General features: G+C 44.1%; 1 protein-coding gene and 1 long non-coding RNA gene across 2 annotated transcripts in view; one reads left to right on the forward strand and one right to left on the reverse strand.

The window, feature by feature from the left end:
• LOC135526036 (protein ELYS-like) overlaps positions 1 to 7,940 on the reverse strand; it is a 26,269-nt gene extending 18,329 nt beyond the window's left edge. Inside the window, 6 exon segments of the mRNA XM_064954065.1 lie at positions 2,424 to 2,540; positions 2,630 to 2,837; positions 2,979 to 3,159; positions 3,291 to 3,544; positions 3,872 to 4,001; positions 7,695 to 7,940. Of these exon segments, the coding sequence (XP_064810137.1) occupies positions 2,424 to 2,540; positions 2,630 to 2,837; positions 2,979 to 3,159; positions 3,291 to 3,544; positions 3,872 to 3,992 (881 nt within the window). The 5' untranslated portion in view covers positions 3,993 to 4,001; positions 7,695 to 7,940.
• LOC135526037 (uncharacterized) lies at positions 7,110 to 17,080 on the forward strand. Its single transcript, XR_010453234.1, has 3 exons — positions 7,110 to 7,329; positions 16,191 to 16,331; positions 16,509 to 17,080. It is a non-coding gene; the product is annotated as an uncharacterized LOC135526037 (long non-coding RNA).
• The last annotated feature ends 5,659 nt before the right edge of the window (positions 17,081 to 22,739 follow it).

Genomic DNA, 22,739 nt, shown 5'->3' on the forward strand with positions numbered 1-22,739 from the left:
AACATACAATGTATCAAAAATACAGTGTAGACATTGTTAATGTTGTAAAATATTATTGTTGCTGGAAACAGCAGATCTTTTCATGGAATATCTACATAGTGGGCCTCAGATAATGGGCCTCTGTACGCCTATGTAGATATTCCATTAAATATCAGCGGTTTCCATCTACAAAAGTCACTTAACAATGTATTTCTGATCAATTTGATGTTATTTTAAATGGACAAAAAAAACATGGTTCTCTTTCAAAAACAGGGGACATTTCTAAGTGACCCCAACCTTTTGAATGGTAGTGTACATTTTATGTAATGCCAATAAAGCAAATTGAGAGAGAGGGTGTATTAAAAAGACAACAAATACACCAAGTCATGTATTTGCAAGAGGTGGTTAATACTGCATGGGTATTAATGCAAAAATAAAGGCAAATCCTGAGTTGAACAGTGCGATGTGACCGTAGTGTACCACGGCTGCATTTGCATACAAGCTGTGAAATGCCGAGCTTCCACTCTACTGCTTCAACTGATCTAGTCCTCTCAGACATGTGAACACCAAAGGGGCTGGGAACCCACATGTTAAGATTAGGGAGGTAAGGCAATAAATAAGCCGTAGTGGCAAAGTAATAACAATGAGCAATTGACACTGGAGTGAGATGTGCAGAAGATGAATGTGCAAGTAGAGATGCTGGGGTGCAAAGGAGCAAAAAAATAATAATTTAATAATAATAATATGGGGATGAGGTAGTTAGATGGGCTATTTATAGATGGGCTATGTTCGGTGCAATGATCTGTGAGCTGCTCTGACAGCTGATGCTTAAAGTTAATGAGGGAGATATGAGTCTCCAGCTTCAGTGATTTTTGCAATTTGTTCCAGTCATTGGCAGCAGAGAACTGGAAGGAAAGGCAGCCAAAGGAGGCTTTGGGGGTGACTAGTGAAATATACCTGCTGGAGTGCGTGCTACGGTGGGTGCTGCTATGGTGACCAGTGTGCTGAAAAAGGCGGGGCTTTACCTAGCAAAGACTTATAGATGACCTGGAGCCAGTGGGTTTGGCGACGAATATGAAGCGAGGGCCAGCCAACAGGTCGTATATAGGGCTTTGGTGACAAAACGGATGGCACTGTGATAGGACTGCATCCAATTTGCTGAGTAGAATGTTAGAGGCCATTTTGTAAATGACATCACCGAAGTCAAGGATTTGGTAGGATAGTACGTTTTACGAGGGTATGTTTGGCAGCATAAGTGAAGGATGCTTTGTTGCGAAATCGGAAGCCGATTCTAGATTACATTTTTGGATTGGAGATGTTTAATGTGAGTCTGGAAGGAGAGTTTACAGTCTAACCAGGCACCTAGGATTTGTAGTTGTCCACATATTCTAAGTCAGAAATGTCCAGAGTAGTGATGCTGGACGGGCGGGCAGTGATCAGTTGAAGAGCATGCATTTAGTTTTACTTGCATTTAAGAGCAGTTGGAGGCCACAGAAGGAGAGTTGTATGGCATTGAAGCTCGTCTGGAGGTTAGATAACAAGGTGTCCAAAGAAGGGCCAGAAGTATACAGAATGGTGTCGCCTGCGTAGAGGTGGATCAGATAATCACCAGCAGCAAGAGCAACATCATTGACTTAATATACGAAGAAAAGAGTTGGCCCGAGAATTGAACCCTGTGGCCCCCCCATAGAGACTGCCAGAGGTCTGTACAACAGGCCCTCCGATTTGACACACTGAACCCTATCTGAGAAGTAGTTGGTGAACGAGGCGAGGCAGTTATTTGAGAAACCAAGGCTGTTGAGTCTGCCGATAAGAGTGTGGTGATTGACAGAGTCGAAAGCCTTGGCCAGGTCGATGAATACGGCTGCACAGTACTGTCTTTTGTCGATGGCGGGTATGTTATCGATTAGGACCTTGAGCGTGGCTGAGGTGCACCCATGACCAACTCGGAAACCAGATTACATAGCGGAGAAAGTACGGTGGGATTTGAAATGGTCGGTGATCTGTTTGTTAACTTGGCGTTTGAAGACCTTAGGGTAGGATAGCAGGGTAGGATAGTTACAGGTCTGTAACAGTTTGGGTCTAAAGTGTCTCCCCCTTTGAAGAGGGGGATGACCGCAGCAGCTTTCCAATCTTTGGGGATCTCAGATGATACGAAAGAGAGGTTAAACAGGTTAGTAATCGGGGTTGCAACAATTGCGGCGGATAATTTTAGAAAGAAAGGGCCCAGATTGTCTAGCCCAGCTGATTGGAGTTGAAACTGTTCCACCAGTTCCATTGTGCCGGGCAAGTGAAAACAAGCACACCTGACAAGCTTTTTGAAATACACATTGCACGCAGATCTGGTGTGTGCAGTACACACTACGACCCCTTCCAAGAGGCCTCGAGCTTTGCGGCCCAGGCAGGCAGGCAGACTGGCAGGTGGAGAGGGAAGGACAACTTACCTGTCCTGGGCAGACTGGACAGCCCACAGGTAGCAGCAGTTACGGGGGTCGTTCTCTGGCTCCTGGAAGGTGAACGCGTACACTGGCACCCTTCCACCCTCTAGCTGGGAGTGATACCTGGGGGAGAACACAGCAGAGGAGGCCATCAGACCAACCCACACAGTCTGTGGCTTTCCCATCACGTCATCACTGGGTCGTCAACTCACTCCTTCTTGAGCGTCTTCATGTTCCAGAGTTGCAGGTATCCGTCGGAGAAGCCCACGGCCAGCTGGTTGGTGCGGGGGATGTACTGCAGGGCCGTGGCCCCCGTGCCCGTGGGGCTGCTCAGCTGCAGACAGAGGTGTCTCCCCTGGCGCGTCTCCTGCTCACGCAGCCTGGGGATCTCAGCCGGGAACTTAGTCACTACCTCCAGGTCTGGAGAGGATGGAGGTTAGAGATGAAAAAACAAAAACAAAGACGCATTGAACGCTCTCACACAATCTTCAGAGGGACTGCTGGCCAGTACAGTTTAGGTTATGTAAAGTTAAGCACACACACACACACACAAAGGCTGACCTGAGGCCTCCAGCTCGCTCTGGCTGCAGGACAGGTCATCCAGACACAGGTCCACCAGGAGGACGTGTCCCAGGTCCGTGACCACAGCTGCCACGCCAAAGAACCAGCGCAGGCTTTGGTGGAGGTGCTGTGTGCTAGCACTGGCCCCGCCATAACTTACCAGGGGCTCGATGGCCGTGATCTGCCAATCAACACATTAGCAGTTAGTCAGTCGACATCACAATCAATCAAATCAACCGGTTGATGAAAGCGAAAGGAGTGGAGGGTGAGCGAGAATATGAAAGAGAGAGACAGGAAGATGAGAGCACTCACCCTGCCCGGTACGACCACGGCCTTGACCACTCGGGAGATGCCCAGGTCGTAGAGACACAGCATGCTACCCTGGGCCTCCTCCAGGCACACCAGCAGCCCCGTCCTCTTCAGCCAGGAGAAGTCCTTGGCCGCCAGCACGCCTGGGGGGTGCTCCCCCTCACCGCTAAAGCAGTAGGCGGACAGACGCTCGCCCGTCACCGCATGGACCACCTCCAGCTGGGGCCCACATGCCAGCCAGGCCAGCCCGCTGCGACCTGCGCCAAGGGAGAGGGGAGCACGTCAGTGAGGTAGGGAGGAAGCAGACAGGCAGGGCCTACTGGTTGACAAGTTTATTATAGAACCCCTCCATTTATAACATGATACTGCATGCTTGGCTTCATTTGTATGATAAGACTGAAGAATGCAAAAGGTGATGGCTTAAACGTAGATAGAAAACCCAAACGTTTTTTTGGTTGTTGTGAAGTTTGGGAATTGAGGGTGCCGACGGTACAGGCCCAATTCGTGACTATCCCACACTTCCATCCTCTCCAGCATGGTCAGCTGGTGAGCGATGGCCGCCGTGCAGACACACGTCGACTTACCGACGGTGAACTTCCCGCGCAACACAGAGTCCAGGGTGATCTCATCCTCCCCCAGAGCGTCGACAGTCACCTTCGGGAAACACAGCAGGCTGCTGGTGACCTGGGCAGCCAGGTCACGCATGTTCACTCACTGCACACAAAACATGACAGCGTTACGTACACAAACAAAACATGAAACATTGCATTACTTTTGCAATTCTTTAGAGAGTACTTCGTATCGTCCAAACATTGTGGATGTGGCACATATGGGCGTCAAAACCTACAGGGTTCTCGTTGCTTTCTACAGTAGCACCACGCTCCAAGGTTCAGCAACTCAATTCAATTTTTTTTTTTATTTTACCTTTATTTAACCAGGCAAGTCAGTTAAGAACAAATTCTTATTTTCAATGACGGCCTGGGAACAGTGGGTTAACTGCCTGTTCAGGGGCAGAACGACAGATTTGTACCTTGTCAGCTCGGGGGTTTGAACTCCCAACCTTCCGGTTGCTAGCCCAACGCTCTAACCACTAGGCTACACTAGGCTACCCTGCCGCCCCAGACAACAAGAGAGTGAAAACTGTCCCTCTGTAAGACTACACCAGGTTTTATCTTTGGGGCTATTGGGGGGAGGGCAAGAGAGGTCTTTCAGCAGAGTTATGGTTCCCAGTTGTCAAAGGTTTGGGCTCTGGGCCTGCTGGAGTAACAGCAGCAGCCAGCATGGGTGTCTGTGCACATGTCATTGTCTTGGTGCGGAGTAACATGTTGACAGGTGTGAATATAGTAGCCCATTGACATCCAGTATCATGTACAAGTTTGAGCTTTGAGGATAATTCAAACACTCCTACATGGCATGTTGCTCTGTGTTAACTTTTCACCGTGGTTAACGGTTTACCCACTTCATTCCACATGACAGACAATGTGATCTTGGGGACCTATCGTAGAGAGCCTTGTATAGATGTACATTCAAGGGTCACTATTCAACAAGTGTCAGAGCGCAAGCACAGCTTTCTGTGCCACTGTAGCGCAACGTTTGACCAAACTATATTCAAGTATGAGTCTGGCCTAGAGCAAAACAGTGTCTTTCACCAAAGAATTACTAGACTAGCCTGGGATTTTCATAACATGCCATGTGTCACGCAAAGGTCAAGGCACCATTGCAAATACCACTAGGCTTTGGCGATATACCGTATACAGGGGTATTTGGATATAGCCACAGGATGGTTTTACAACACCTACATTTTGATATTTGTAGCTACTTTTTAAGTAAATACCTTTACTTAATGTTAGGAGATGAAGCAGATTGCGTTCTTCATTTCACCAGTCACATTACTTAACATCAGGAAGCTTACGTAGTTTCCAGAACAGGCGAGCCAGCCACATGTTTGTTTGTCAATACCACAACAGGGGAAAGCGGGAGCAGGTGAGCCCAGCTGTGTGTTGACAAGGGTCGCGTTTTACATTGAAAGTCAAGTGCTTTTTTTGCTTTAATAGAGTGATCAGGGACGTGCAACTATAGCCATCCCTGACAGAAAATACAGTAGCGCAACACATTTGGCAGAAAACAGCTGTTTTCTGTTCCCACATGCTTCAAGAAGGCCACCATTGTTTCTGTTCCCAAGAAAGCTAAGGTAACTGAGCTAAACGACTACCGCCCCGTAGCACTCACTTCCGTCATCATGAAGCGCTTTGAGAGACTAGTCAAGGATCATATCATCTCCACCCTACCTGACACCCTAGACCCACTCCAATTTGCTTACCGCATCAATAGGTCCACAGACGACGCAATCACACTGCCCTATCCCATCTGGACAAGAGGAATACCTATGGGTCCCTGGGTCTCGACCCCACCCTGTGCAACTGGATCCTGGACTCTGATGGGACGCCCCCAGGAGGTGAGAGTAGGAAACAACATCTCCACCTCACTGATCCTCAACACTGGGGCCCCACAAGTGTGCATTCTCAGTCCTCACCTGTACTCCCTGTTCACCCATGACAGCGTGGCAATGCACAGCTCCAACTCAATCATCAAGTTTGCAGACGACACTACAGTGGTAGGCTTGATTACCAACAACAACGAGACGGCCTACAGGGAGGAGGTGAGGGCCCTCGGAGTGTGGTGTCAGGAAAATAACCACACACTGAATGTCAACAAAACAAAGGAGATGATCGTGGACTACAGGAAACAGCAGAGGGAGCACCCCCCCTATCCACATCGACGGGACAGTAGTGGAGAAGGTGGAAAGTTTGAAGTTCCTCGGCATACACATCACGGACAAACTGAAATGGTCAACCCACACAGACAGCGTGGTGAAGGCGCAATAGCGCCTCTTCAATCTCAGGAGGCCAAAGAAATTTGGCTTGTCACCAAAATCACACAAACTTTTACAGCTGCATCACCGCCTGGTACGGCAACTGCTCCACCCACAACCGTAAGGCTCTCCAGGGGCAGTGAGGTCTGCACAATGCTTCACCGGGGGCAAACTACCTGCACTCCAGGACACCTACATCACCCGATGTCACAGGAAGGCCATAAAGGACAACAACCACCCGAGCCACTGCCTGTTCACCCCGCTATCATCCAGAAGGTGAGGTCAGTACAGGTGCATCAAAGCTGGGACCGAGAGACTGAAAAACAGCTTCTATCTCAAGGCCATTAGACTGTTAAACAGCCATCACTAACATTGAGTGGCTGCTGCCAACATACTGACTCAAATCTCTAGCCACTTTAATAATAAAAAATTGGATGTCATAAATGTATCACCAGTCACTTTAAACAATGCCAATTTACATAATGTTTACATACCCTACATTACGCATCTCATATGTATATACTGTACTCTATACCATCTACTGCATGTTGTCTATGCCGTTCGGCCATCGCTCATACATATATTTATATGTACATATTCTTATTCATTCCTTTACCCTTGTGTGTAAAAGGTAGTTGTTGTGAAATTGTTAGATTACTTGTTAGATATTACTGCATGGTCGGAACTAGAAGCACAAGCATTTCGCTATACTCGCATTAACATCTGCTAACCATGTGTATGTGACCAATAAAATTTGATACGTCTTGTGTTTGAGCCGTTGAACTACACTGTTTGTATTCAACCATATTCCCAATCACCTTGCCATGGTTAAATGCGGTGGTTCGACTTTCAGTTTTGCGCGAATACTACCATCTATCCACGGTTTCCGATTTGGGTAGATTTATCCAGATGATGCTGCGTCACATTTTGCGCAAGAACACTATCGCTGTGGTCGAGGCATGAAACACAATACTTCAAGGCAAACGCAGCGTTAAATTGGGAATGAATGTACTTCTGCTGTACAGAAATCCAATAATCGGTTCGATCGAGGCGTTCCTTAAAACGGAGGCGTGACAACGACATATTTTTGGAGTTATGGCAACGCGAGACTACCAAAGCACAGACATCACGTTAGTTGCAGCACGTCTAAAGTAACACAGTGTTGTTAAGGTAAATTGTTTGTTTGGTGGACAATGTGAGGTGGGGATTATCTAACTTGCACACCACACGAACTAGGTCACTGATGACACTTTCCATATGTCTTACGTTGACGTTATGATTGTGAGGCGGGTGAATCAAAACCTCGCATGAGGTAGCATTATGCTAACATTAGCTGCCTAACTAACCACCTAACGTTTGCTACCTAACTAAAATAGCTAGCTAACTTTAGGTACAAGCCGATTTAGGTAAATGTACTGCTCACTTGGGCTTGACAGCTAATCCGCCCATTCTACCAACTGGCAGCGTAGCTAAAATACAAAACCTGTTCTAGTTGGCTACCTACCGGTAACTGTACAACTAGACGTTAATGTTACCTGTCTGATGTTGTCGACGTACTAAAATGCGGTAATGTCTTTTCGGTTGCGACTCTTCTTCGGCTCTGTCATAATAATACGATTTTCTTCCGAATCCCTTTTGTTTTTGAAGACAAATGTCAATAACCCACAAATATTATAGTATGAAGGACCGTGTCTTTAACAAGTCTTCTGATCTAGACTAGCTAGCTACAGAACTGTCTTCTTGCTCGAGTTCAACGCGGGCGCCATTTCCATGTAAAGCCAGCTACTGCGCAGCATTGTGAAACTCGCGACATTAAGGTCACGTGATCACGCTTGATATTTTTTCAAAATGAAAGTCCCTGTTAACAGGACGTTTTTGTGATTTAAAACCACAAAGAAACTTTTAAATTACTAAACATACATTTATTGAAAAGATAAACAAGATATTATAGACATCAATTAAAAAAGATCGATTTACTGTTTCTTTTTGCATACTATAATGATAATGAGTTTTTTTTGTTATAGTCCCCTGTACAAAACAGCAACAACAACACAATACTAACGCTGTTGCTGGAAGTATTAGTAGTTTTTAACTGGTAACAGAACAGTATTTAAATAATAAACACAACGTGTAAAGTGCTGGTTCCATGTTTCATGAGCTGAAATAAGACCTCTGAAATGTTCCATACACACAAAAAGCTTATTTCTCTCAAAGTTTGCTCACAAATTTGTTTACATCCCTGTTAGTGAGCATTTCTCCTTTGCCAAGATAATCCATTCATCTGACAGGTGTGGTATGCCAAGAAGCTGATTAAACAGTCGTGAAGAGGGCATGACAAAGCCTATTCCCTCTCAGGAGACTGAAAAAAATTGTCATGGGTCCTCAGATCCTCAAAAGGTTCTACAGCTGCACCATCGAGAGCATCCTGACTGGTTGCATCACTGGTATGGCAACTACCCAGCCTTCGACTGCAAGGCACTACAGAGGATAGTGCGTACAGCCCAGAACATCACTGGGGCCAAGCTTCCGGCCGTCCAGGACCTCTATAGCAGGCGGTGTCAGAGCAAGGCCCTAAAAATTGTCAAAGACTCCAGCCACTCTAGTCATAGACTCATGGCAAGTGGTACTGGAGTGCCAAGTCTAGGTCCAAAAGGCTTTTAACAGCTTCTACCCCCAAGCCATAAGACTCCTGAACAGCTAATCAAAGGGCTTACAGGCCCCTATTTTACTCTGCTGCTACTCTCTGTTTATTATCTCTATCTCTACCTACATGTACATATTACCTCGACAAACCAGTGCCCCTGCACATTGACTCTGTACCGGTACCCCCAATATATAGCCTCGCTATTGTTATTTTACTGCTGCTGTTTAATTATTTGTTACTTTTATTTGACATTTTTTACTTAACACTTATTGTTTCTTAACTTCTTTAGGGATTGTTGGTTAAGGGCTTGTAAGTAAGCATTTCACTGTAAGGTCTACACCTGTTGTATTCGGCGCATTTGACAAATAAAAATGGATTTGAAACAGCATGATCGTTACACAGGTGCATCTTGTGCTGAGGACAATAAAAAGCCACTCTAAAATGTGCAGATTTGTCACAACACAATGCCACAGATGTCTTTTGAGTGAGCGTGCAAATGGAATGCTGACTGCAGTCATGTTAACCAGAGCTGCTGCCCGATAGTTAAAGATTAATTTCTCACCATAAGCTGCCTCCACCATAGTTTTAGAGAATTTAGCAATATGTCCAAACGGCCTCACAACCGCAGACCACGTGTATGGCATCGTGTGGGTAAGCAGTTTCCTGATGCCAATGATGTGAACAGAGTGCCCCATGGTAGCGGTGGGGTTATGGTATTGGCAGGCATAAGCTTTAGACAACAAACACAATTGCATTTCATCGATGGCAATTTGAATGAACAGCGATTCTGTGACGAGATCCTGAGGGCTATTGTCGTGCCATTCATCCGACGCCACTCTTGGCTTTAACGCCACAACCCCACCATCTCATGGTCGAGGATGAAAATGTATATGGTCGTGTATATCGACGACATCCTGGTCTACTCGGGCCGGCGTGGAGGATCACATCGCCTACGTCTGAGTAGTCCTGGAACGCCTCCTGGCAAACCACCTGTTTGTCAAGGCTGAGAAGTGTCAGTTTCATCAGGAGACTTTCTCCTTCCTTTGCTAGCAAATCAGCCCGCAAGGAGTGAAGTAGGAACGTCAAGAAGGTAGATGTAGTCAAGTCATGGCCAGTCCCAACCACAATAAAGGGGTTACAATGTTTTTTGGGGTTTGCCAAATTCTATCGCCGTTTCATCAAGAACTTCCTCTCCATCGCCACTCCTCTCTCCTCAAGGGGGGTCCCTGAAGGTTGGAGTGGAGTCCAGCAGCTGACGAGGCCTTCTGCCTACTAAAGGGACGTTTTCCCTACCCGCATTGCTCAAACACCCAGATCCCATGATAACCTTTGTGGTGGAGGAGGACTCGTCAGAGGTGGGAGTGGGGGGCAGTTCTGTCTCAACGAAAAGGTAATCCACAGAAATTGTATCCGTGTGTGGATTACGCTAAGAAACTATCCCCTGCAGAGAGAAATTACGACGTCGTGATCGAGAGCTCCCGGTGGTGAAGTTGGCATTAGATGACTGGAGACACTGGCAGGAGGGCGCCAAGGACCCATTCGTCATCCTCACCGACCATTGGAACCTGGAGTACATACGGACAGTGAGGAGGCTGAATCCACTCCAAGCAAGGTCATCCTCACCGACCATTGGAACCTGGAGTACATACGGACAGTGAGGAGGCTAAATCCACTCAAGCAAGGTCATCCTCACCGACCATTGGAACCTGGAGTACATACGGACAGTGAGGAGGCTGAATCCACTCCAAGCAAGGTCATCCTCACCGACCATTGGAACCTGGAGTACATACGGACAGTGAGGAGGCTGAATCCACTCCAAGCAAGGTCATCCTCACCGACCATTGGAACCTGGAGTACATACGGACAGTGAGGAGGCTGAATCCACTCCAAGCAAGGTCATCCTCACCGACCATTGGAACCTGGAGTACATACGGACAGTGAGGAGGCTGAATCCACTCCAAGCAAGGTCATCCTCACCGACCATTGGAACCTGGAGTACATACGGACAGTGAGGAGGCTGAATCCACTCCAAGCAAGGTCATCCTCACCGACCATTGGAACCTGGAGTACATACGGACAGTGAGGAGGCTGAATCCACTCCAAGCAAGGTCATCCTCACCGACCATTGGAACCTGGAGTACATACGGACAGTGAGGAGGCTGAATCCACTCCAAGCAAGGTCATCCTCACCGACCATTGGAACCTGGAGTACATACGGACAGTGAGGAGGCTGAATCCACTCCAAGCAAGGTGGGCCAAGGTGTTCTTTACAGGATTTGACTTGCAGTGGAGCCTAGTGGTTAGAGCGTTGGACTAGGAACCGAATGGTTGCAAGATCAAATCCCCGAGCTGACAAGGTACAAATCTGTCGTTCTGCCCCTGAACAACGCAGTTAACCCCCTGTTCCTAGGCGATCATTGAAAATAAGAATTTGTTCTTAACTGACTTGCCTAGTTAAATAAAGGTAAAATAATTTTGTTTAAAAACAGAATACCATAGCCGGTGCACTGTCCCATCTCTACAATTTGGGAGAGGATCCTGTCCAGAATGCACCCACAATCCCTTCCTCTCGAGTCGTAGCCACTGTGGTCTGGGACGTAGATGTGAACATCCGCCAGGTTCTGGTGAGGGAGCCCACACTCACTACCTGTCCTCCTGAGCGCATCTACATTCCCACAGGGATAAGGGATTGGCTGCTGACCTGGGTGCACACAGCTGTCGTCGATTAACATCAAGGTATTTCTCGCACGACCCAATCCATCTCCGAGAAGTATTGGTGGCCTACTTTGGCGCAGGACGTTAGTCGCTACGTCAACTGCTGTCCCGTATGTGCTCAGACCAAATCCCCCTGGCATGCTCCAGCAGGGGAAACTCCTTCCGGTGCCTCAGTGTCCCTGGTCTTATCTATCCATTGATTTTGTCACTGAATTCCACTCTTGATGGTTTCACCACCATTTTGGTGGTTGTGGATAGATTTTCTAAATCCTGTCGTTTCATCCCTCTCTCTGGTTTCCCTACTGCTCTCCAGGTCGCTGAGGCACTATTCCAGCAGGTCTTCCGGGCATTATGGTCTTATGGAGGACATCGTCTCCGACCGTAGCCCGCAATTCATATCATAGGTTTGGAGAGCCTTTATGGAGAAGCTCATGGTTGCTGTCAGTCTCACTTCCGGGTATAGGCCTCAGTCTTACGGGCCAGGAGCTGGGGAGGTTCCTGAGGAGTCACTGCCAGGACTGGCATGGCGAGTGGGCCCAATTCCTTTCATGGGTGAAGTACACCCAGAATTCATTATGTCACTCCTCCACTGGGCTGACACCCTTCCCGTGTGTTCTGGGTTTTCAGCCGGCTCATTTTAAATGGCTAATTGTTCATTAGGAAACACTTTTGCAATTATGTTAGCACAGCTGAAAACTGTGTACTGATTAAAGAAGCAATAAAACTGGCCTTCTTTAGACTAGTTGATTATCATCAGCATTTGTGGGTTCGATTACAGGCTCAAAATGTCCAGAAACATGGATCTTTCTTCTGAAACTCGTCAGTCTATTCTTGTTCTGAGAAATGAAGGCTATTCCATGTGAGGAAATTGCCAAGAAACTGAAGATCTCGTACAACGCTGTATTCTACTCCCTTCACAGAAATGTGCAAACTGTCTCTAACCAGAATAGAAAGAGGAGTAGGAGGCCCCGGTGCACAACTGAGCAAGCGGACAAGTACATTAGAGTGTCTAGTTTGAGAAACAGACGCCTCACAAGTCCTCAACTGACAGCTTCATTAAATAGTACCCCCAAAACACCAGTCTGAACGTCAACAGTGAAGAGCCGACTCCGGGATGCCGTCCTTCTAGGCAGAGTTGCAAAGAAAAAGCTATATCTCAGACTGGCCCAAAAAAATAAAAGATTAAGATGGGCAAAAGAACACAGACACTGGCAGTGGTGGACTGGCCGTCGGGAGCACCGGGTAGTTTCCCGGTGGCCTGAGGGTCGTTTTGGCCTGCCGTGAATAGTCAACTTGACCAGCGATAATATAGCATGCATGATTGAGTTGACGGAGAATCCACTCTTCAGGCGAGACTCACGCTCTCGGCTGCAGTGTCCCCGCGGCAAAAATGACATCAAGTCTCTCTGCGACACACATAGCAACCGTCTACCTGCTTCTCTACCGATAACATTTTAGACAAGTTGAACGGCGAAATGGACAGTCGGAAAAGGAAAGTTGGAGCAGAGAGGGGGAGAATAAAAAAGAGTAAGGCCCTTGCCACAAACGCAGCTAAATGGTCAGTCAAAAACACTAGCTAAAACACATACTGACACACACACGACACCCAGCATGGCTAGCTAGGTAGCCTAGCTAATAATAGTGACACAACGGCCGGTAGGCTAAACAGTTTGCACGTCTTACGTCTTTGTGGAGGAATTATATCATGGCAATGAGTGCAACATAGTGATCATAATATGACATTAATACATTTTAAAAACAGTTTGCTAGGTGTAGGCAAGAGCATAAGCGAATAGGTAAACTGGGATATGACTAAAGAGTTAATCAGGGTGATTTTTCCACAAATAGACAGGTGCTGTATTTACCTTTCCATGGTCGCAAGATCTTATCTATTTTTGTTAAATTTCTATTAAAATGTATTGAGATCATTTGTTTCTTTTGGGAGATGTATACAGAGTATGTCCACATCCCGGATCAGACCATTTTATTGGTAAACTACAATGTAATGTAAAAGTTGTATTTTTATGTGATCCAATAAGTAATATGGTACAATTATCATAATTTGGTTGTAATCCAGAGAGCTAAGAAAAAAATATTTATATTCTCTATGAGGCTGTGGAGGGATCCAAGTTGTGGATTTAAAAGAAAACATGAATCATCAGCGTACAATGACACCTTTGTTTTTAAGCCCTGGATTTCTAATCCCTCGATATTATTGTTGGATCTGATTTTAACAGCTAACATTTCCATGACAATAATAAATAGATATGCCGATAGTGGACAACCTTGTTTTCTGAGAAGTAGCCATTATTTACTATTGTCACATGTGCTCCCTCTCCGGCCTCTAGGTCACCAGTCTGTTCGTTATGGCGCACAACTGTCACCAGCGTTACACGCATAATGACACTCACCTGTACTCCATCACCTCCTTGATTACCTGCCCTTTATATGTCTCTCCCTCTGGTTTCTACCCCCATTAGTCATTGTTGCTGTTTCATGTCAGTGCGCTGTTTGTGTTCATTTATTAATTAATTAAATGTATTCATTCCCTGAACTTGCTTCCCAACTCTCAGCGTACATCCTTTCAACTATTTTACACCTAGGGTTACTATACATGATTTTAACACATTTTATAAGAGATTGTCCAAAATTGAAATGTTCCAGGCATTAATATATAAACTCCAGTCGTACTTTATGAAAAGCCTTTTAAAAGTCAGCTATGAATACCAAGCCTGGTTTCCCTGATTTTTCATAGTGTTCTATTGGTTGCAGTACTTGCTTTCTATTATCTCCAATATATTGTCCAAGTAAAAAACCTGTGTGATTAGAATGAATAATGTCCAACAATACCTTTTTAATTCTATGCGCTATACATTTTGATAGCATTTTTGCATCACAACACTGAAGTGTAAGGGGCCTCCAAATTTTTTAATCGACTAGATCTTTACTGTTAAACAGCCAGACTGTTAAACAGCAACCACTAACATTGAGTGGTTGCTGCCAACACACTGACTCAACTCCAGCCACTTTAATAATGGGAATTGATGGGAAATTATGTAAAATATATCACCAGCCACTTTAAACAATGCTACCTAATATAATGTTTACATACCCTACATTATTCATCTCATATGTATATGTATATACTGTACTCTATATCATCTACTGCATCTTTATGTAATACATGTATCACTAGCCACTTTAACTATGCCACTTTGTTTACATACTCATCTCGCATGTATATACTGTACTCGATACCATCTACTGTATCTTGCCTATGCTGCTCTGTACCATCACTCATTCATATATCTTTATGTACATATTCTGTATCCCCTTACACTTGTGTGTATAAGACAGTAGTTTTGGAATTGTTAGTTAGATTACTTGTTGGTTATTACTGCATTGTCAGAACTAGAAGCACAAGCATTTCGCTACACTCGCATTAACATCTGCTAACCATGTATATGTGACAAATAAAATTTGATTTGATTTGATATTTGCCACGTTGAATCGTGTTTCAGTAATAATGAAGGAGTGGTTAAAACATGCTAATAACGGTCCTCTGAGTATATCAAAAAAGGTTTATCAGAGTTATTGACCTCACAAGAAGTCAGATTAGAGTACCTAGAGTAACTTACATTGTGGTGCTGAAACTTGAAGCAGCAGCCACGGCACAATCAATCGGAAATGGACAGCTCATGGTGCTGAAAGTATGCACATTTGAGTAAACATCATTCATTTTTAAACGTCTTCATTTTAATTAGGGATATGTGTTGGAGCCTATTTCTTCCCATTTAAGAAATAAGAGGCAGGCCTACCTGTTTGACAGATGAAATTAGGCTATAGGCTGCTATATCCACAGGTATGTTAGTCAATTCCTCCACCCGCCATGCACTCTTTAAATCGCCCACCTCTGTCTGTTAAGACTTGAAGTTAGTTCGTATGAGAGGGTATGCCATAGGCCTACCTTTTCTTAAAGAAAAGGGCAAAAAGTACACTGTTAATTCAAGATTTTGAAGAAAATTAAACAGATGTGATTATATACAGTTATCTATAACAGCGCTTTGGTCCGCGATACTTAATGCTAGAAACAAGCTGTAAAATAGGAATAACCAGGAAAGACGTGACTGATGCATATGGGGATATTGTTATTTAATTTGGAAATAATCTAATTCTGTCACTATCAATTGATTAAGGTATTCACATTCTATACAAAAAAAAAATACATTTAAAGCCAGACAGCTTTTAGGGAAACACTTGTGACCTCTCCTTGGGTTAAGCCACGGAAGAAGATTAGCCAGCAGTTGAAGCTTACGTTTTTCTGCGTCAGTTGGTCTACTCGGTCTGGGGTGGAAAGGTAGGCCTAACTTGAAAGTACCATGCTCAGATCCCTATTGACGTCTCAGAGTTAATTATTTACAAACACGGAGAGTTTCGTTGCAAATAATACACACTTTTTTGGCATTGTAGAAATATAATAAGATGAACACATAGGACTATCTCTCTGTCTATACTGTAATTTCAGTCATTTGTGATTTATTCAAAACGTTTCTACTAATACTGTATGGTAACTCTATTGAAGTCCACTCTTGTACAGCACACTAAAGGTGCATCTCTTTCTCTACAATTTAGGAGATTTTAAGATATTTTGTTGTTTGTGATGGTACTCTAGGTGCGAGGGACATCCTGTGCCACCAGTCAATTGACGGTGGATCACCTTCTGACCCCGTGCTCGCCAGGTGACCCGGCTGCCATAGAATTGACCTGGATGGATGTGCCTAGCGACAAGCTGCTGGAACCCATCATCTGCATGGTGAGAAACACACATTCACAGCACAGACATACTCACATTCACTGCTCACAAACATACTGGAACATGCTGTTTCAACATACACACCCAGGCATTGCAAACTGACTCTCACATTTGTGTAATTTCTGAACTATGCTCATGATTTTGTTTGTCTTCTGTGTGTGTCCCTCTGCCCTCCAGTCTGACATGCTGTGCTCACTATCCACCACGCAACCCACAGTCAACATAGAGGTCTTGTTCAAGGTCAGGAAGTTCACAGAGGATTTCGAACAGGAGGGTTGAGAGGTCCTGGTTGGCAGGGGCTTTACTACTCAGTCTCTCCTATCAAGACCCAACTCCAGTCAAATAGTAGCTACAGTATTACAACAGTATTACAACACTACGAACCTGCATTGACAAGAATGATGGAGCATTTTAACTTACACCCAATTGTTGTTTTTTTTGCATATCCCAACTCCCTCTGAGACACCCACAAGTGCCTTATTTTCCCACTTTGTCGGCTCCGGTATTTGAGCCAGCAACCTTTCGGTAACTGGCCCAATGATCTAAAGTTGAGGCTACGTGCCGCCCCTTAGTGGGTCTGCAGGGTGACTCCCCTAGTGGGTCTGGAACCCAGGTCAGCAGCACTACATTGCTGTGTGTCTGTATAGTTGAGGGTGTATTGGTTTAGGTATACTCAATTCAGTTCTGTTTCCAGAGGGGATCTCAATGCTGTTACACGTAGCCACGATCACCAAGCTACCCTGACTTAATAAAACCTCAATTCAAAAAGAACAAGATGTGCTTGTCATTATTTTATTTTTTACTTGTATTATCGTATGGCCACATTTACTGTATGTCCACAACTTTTGAATCAGGTAGTAATTCAACAGATACATGTGCTGCCTTTCCAACTGATGTCAAGTTCCAACACAAATATTCATTTGAAAAAGCAATAGACTTTCACATTGTAGGCCTGTTGTTTAAACAATGTAATCATAATATATGCCATTTAGCAGATGCTTTCAGCCAAAGCGACTTATAGTCATTTGCACATACATTTTACGTATGGATTTCTCCGGGAATCGAACCCACAACCCTGGTGGTGAGATCGGCATGCTCTACACAGGATCATCATTTATACTGTAATATGCGTTTATAACAGGGAGTGACATTGATAATAAGTCTATAGCAGTGTAATAAGTGTTTATAACAATGTACAGCACATCTACCAACGCAACGATGCGTTTCAAGAACCTAAACTATTTTGTTTCAGAATCCTCAAACCCCTGACAGGGAGTAGCATAGGGGATAGTGACATCTAGTGGAATGGAAATTAAACTATTATTCCAGATATTATTTAATAAAGAATATTGAAACCCTAAATTACTTTTCAGAGATCAGAGAAACTTAACAGAACGCATCTTGAAACAGAAAATATACCACAATTTGTGAACGATGGACTTTTAATTTGAAGCTTTTTGCTCGATTTGGAACCGTTAATGTCGCTGATTTCATGGAGCTCTCCTGCGCATCAATTACTTCACGAAATCCCGCAACGTGAAAGCGCCAGAAATAACATCGCGAGATTGTAAATATGTGTGAGAGTCAGAGATTTGAAAGCAGACGCGTTCATCCAAAACGATTTACAGTAATGCGTACATACATTTTTCTTTTGGGTGGCCCAGAGAAATTAGACTTTTTCGAGCCTTTCGAAGCTATTTTTGTATCTCTTTCTTTGTAATACTGTATGTATTCAATCATTTCGATTTGATCACTTCCCAATGGGCACATAAATCAATTCAATGTTTATTTCACGTTGGTTCAACGTAATTTAATTGAAATTCCTTGGATATTGTGTCACAGTGAATTTTATAATCTGCAGTCAATTTCATTATTTTTCATGTGCCATGATTCTGACATTTGACATATGATCCTCATAGGATTAGGCTAAATAGTTTCAGTGGTGCAGTAGATGTAATCTCAATTCAATACGATGTGCATTTACTGTACATATAGCCAAAACAGCTATTAAACTCATGTTCAGTGATTTTAATCTGTGACGCAAAGTGGCCTAATATGTTTGTGACGTTCCATGGAACCCACGGTATTGTTTAAAACTCGATTCTGATTGGCTTGCAAGTCATTCTACAGTGTAAATCATAAATGAAAACGTGATTTTATATCAGCGTGACAGATTCACAATACCGAGCGTGTCTCAAACCGTACCGCGCTTTTATCTGCCTAACGGTATTTTCAAGCAAGACTGGTTAGGCCTTTTGGATACGCTTGTCCAAGGTAAGGATATGCGTCAAACTATAGCCTACTTTTAATGTTTTAGTTTCCCGAACTTAAGTTACTCCAGTCAAGTGATTAATCGTAAATTTGTTGTTTTGACTGAGCAGACCAATGGCCAATGCTGTTTTTGGACTATGAGACCCTCAGCTATATACTATGATGAGCCAATAACATGCATAGATTATGCATTAGGCATTGCACAAATCAGTGTCTAGGTCAGAATTTAAAGTAGCTATTTCCGTTAACTCAAATTACTCAAGTCAAGTGATTCATCGTAAGAGTTAGTTGTTTTGACTGTCAAAAAAATAACTTTGATGGAATATTCCAAATTACAATGGCAATTATGCATCACAAATTCACATTATTACTTGTATTTCAATGATTCATCCAGGCCCAAGACATAAAGTCGCCTGAAAGCTGTGTAGCAATAATTCCAGCTCCTGACCCATAGGATGGTAATCACATACATGATTGGCTTAATCAAGAATCATGGATACCTTTCATGTGAGTACTCACACACCAGATTTTTTTTACATACCTCAGAAGGAAGATACCTCAATATCTGGAAGCACTGTCTCATGTACAACTGTTAATGCTATCTCTGAAATGTCTAACAAAATGTTGACTTGATCGTTTCATCAAGACCTTCTCATCACAAGTTGGAACTAGTGGTCAACATTGGGACAATGCCGCGCAAAATAACAGGGACCAACATTTTCATGGAGGTAAGCACGACACTTCTGATGGGTTCAAAGATTGTATTACATTATCTAAAAGCGAGAAAGTAAACCCCAGCTGTTGTTATTCTTTTCATAGGGAAGAACAATCCCCATTATGCCATGAATGTTTCATTGCTGAACAACCATAGATATTTTTCCTCTAATTTGTCTCCCGTTGCTCCAACAGTGAGCAAGACCTGCCAGCAGAGCTCACTGGAGCAGGGAGACATCCCGTCATCCTTTTGGTGCCTGACAAAGTACACTTTTTTTTCTTCTAAATAACACTATAGTAACATCTTCTGCACAAAGTTACATTCCTAATAAGATTGGTGTTAAGTGAGAAAGAATCCTAAAGATGGTCCAATGGGTATGGTCTGAAGCCTCTCGTCATCTCAGTATGTTGAACCACCTGATTTCCTGCAGGCTTGAGATTCAGATCCTGCTGAACGATGTTAAGCAGTCGATTAACCACATGCAGGGGACGCTGAACACCATGCAGGGACAGTGTATTGAGTTGCAGACTGCCATGTCTAAGGTAGTGTCAGATGAGTCTCAGATACAGAAGAATAAGTCTATGATGGTATGGTGATAATGATTGAGATGGTGATTATAATAATGATGACTAGCGGTACCCCACCCTACGGGCGGTAAATCATTGGATCTGATTCATTCAATTCAATGCAATTCAATCTTTGAGGACTGCAACCATAGAAATACAATTTATTTACACTAATAATAATCTATTGTCAACTTCCCATCTATGGTTATCTTTCTCATTGCTCACTGTCAATTGCTCACTGTTACCCTATGTATGCAACTATTATTGATTTCTCACACAAAAATAATTTGGTTGTAAATGTACCTGGGGCCACGTAGATAATTGTTAGGCTACTCATTTTGAATTCACCGCTGGCAACTTGTGTGACCATAAAAGTCTGTGTGCGACTGGGGACAGTAAAATAATTTGGTTACTGACCTGCCCTACATCATAGAAGGCCCTTCAAGTCGGAACTAGAAAATTCCAACATTTCTGACTCTCTGACTCGCTAACTCGTTATGGAATGAGGATTTCAGGTTTCCCACTTGTGAAGTATCAGAATCAACCAGTAGGAAGCTCTACGCTAATAACGTACATTCATTTTAACTCTGAGGTTCCAAGTTTCCAAAAGCATGTGAATGCGTGAATAATTGCCATGGTAATTTTGAATGTTCAGTCAGTGAGCATTATGGGTAATTGTCCTACATACTTACATCAAATGCTTTATGATAGCATCATCTCCTGTCGTAACAGTGCCGTTCCAAACACAATTACAATTAAAATTAACAAAGATACAAAATATTTCTAAAGTGAAGAAAATCAGCTCAAAATTGTAGGAGGAAATGCCCCTGCAGCAGGGAGGCTTACGGTATTATAATATATTGTAGATAACATGAATATAATTTGTGTATTTACAGTATAAGTACACATGCAAATGGAAGTATATGCTAGGGATTGATCTACACTGAGTGAACAAAACATTAAGAACACCTTCCTATTGAGTTTCCCCCCTTTGGTGGTGGACCATTGTTGATACTAAGGGAAAACTGTTGAGCGTGAAAAACCCAACAGCATTGCAGTTCTTGACCCAAACCGGTGCGCCAGGCACATACTACCATACTCTGTTCAAAGGGACTTAAATCTTTGGTCTTGCCCATTCACCCTCTGAATGACACACATACACAATCCATGTCTCAATTGTCTAAAAAGCATTCATTAACCTGTCTCCTCCCCTTCATCTACACTGAGAAGAAGATTTAACAATTCACATCAATAAGGGATTATAGCTTTCACCTGATTTGTCTATGTCACTGAAAGAGAAGGTGTTCTTAATGTTGAATACACTCAGTGTATGTGTCAATGATGTTATAGATTCCAAGTGGTTGATTTTTTTAGGGAATACATTTATGCTCTATTTATACCTGCAGATCATTACAGCAGCCAACGTTGCTGTGCAGAGGGAGGAGATCCTCCGAGCATCAGGCCTCATCCCGTCACAGAGGGAGGAGATGCTCCGAGCATCAGGCCTCATCCTGTCACAGAGGGAGGAGATGCTCCGAGCATCAGGCCTCATCCCGTCACAGAGGGAGGAAATGCTCCGAGCATCAGGCCTCATCCTGTCACAGAGGGAGGGTATCCCCCAAACAGCCAGTGTCCCTGCACAGAGTGAGGAGATTCTCCCAGCAGCTAGCATCACTGCGCAGAGGGAGGAGATCTTCCGAGCATCAGGCCTCATTCCTGAAGAGAGAGAGGACATCCTCCTCACAGCCACTGTCCCTGCACAGAGGGAGGGGATTCTTCCAGCAGCTACTGTCACTGTGCGAAAGGAGAAGATCCTCCGAGCATCAGGCCTCATCCCTGCACAGAGGGAGTTGATCCACCCGATGGCCAGTGTCACTGCGCAGAGGAAGGGAATCGTCCCAATGGTCAGCGTCCCTGCGCACCGGAAGGGGATCATCCTAAAGGCTAGTGTCCCTGCAGAGAGGGAGGAGATCCTCCTCACAGCCAGTGTCCCTGTGAAGAATGAAAACAATCATCCACAACCACCTTCCATCATCCCCATGTTGGCACCACTGCGGAAATGGTATGGTGGAGCGTGTATTCCACCTGAGGATTTCTATTCCAAGAGAAGAGGTCACTTAACCTTACCTAATTAGTAAAGAAATTACTATTGTGATAGCATGAGAATAAGTTGTGATAGATCAAATGTATGGCTCATGTGAGTGTATAGCTGTAATACTTTCATGCACTTTCTACATAAAAAAGGTTTAGCTCCATTGTACTTTTACATTTGAGTCATTTAGCAGACACTGTTATCCAGAGCGAATTACAGTAGTGAGTGTATACATGTTCATACTCCAGTGAATCTCTCCAGGATTTCACATGGATTTTTTTCATATTTGCGGATAAATATGCTAGATTTTGTAGCGACAATTATGACATTTTGCATAGCAATGTGCAATTGTTTTGTCCAATTTGTTTGTAAGCCCTCACATAATATGCAGGGAATTGTTGATTTTGCAACCAAAACAATGTGATGGCAGAGTCCTGGAGTAACCTCCCAGTAATCCCTGTGACTGCGTGTAGGTTAAGATTGGGTTGTAAACAGAGTATCAGAGCAAGACGTTCCTACCTGTCAGCTAGTAATTGTTCTGTATGGTGACATGAGCAGAGTGGCCTGACTTCTCCCACTTATTACAGATGTCCGACTTAGATATGTTGAGCATCCTGCTTTGATGTCCATCACCAAGCCGGAACACTCCGATGCCAAACCTCAGTTCCAGACTGGCACCCGGCCGGTGGCTGAGCCCGAGACCCCTGCTATTCACAATAACAGTGGAGGCTGGCTGAGCTGGGTCTTTGGGAGTGGAAGAGCTA

This window comes from Oncorhynchus masou, chromosome 32 (assembly GCF_036934945.1).
Source record: "Oncorhynchus masou masou isolate Uvic2021 chromosome 32, UVic_Omas_1.1, whole genome shotgun sequence".
In the NCBI taxonomy this organism is placed as follows: domain Eukaryota; kingdom Metazoa; phylum Chordata; class Actinopteri; order Salmoniformes; family Salmonidae; genus Oncorhynchus; species Oncorhynchus masou.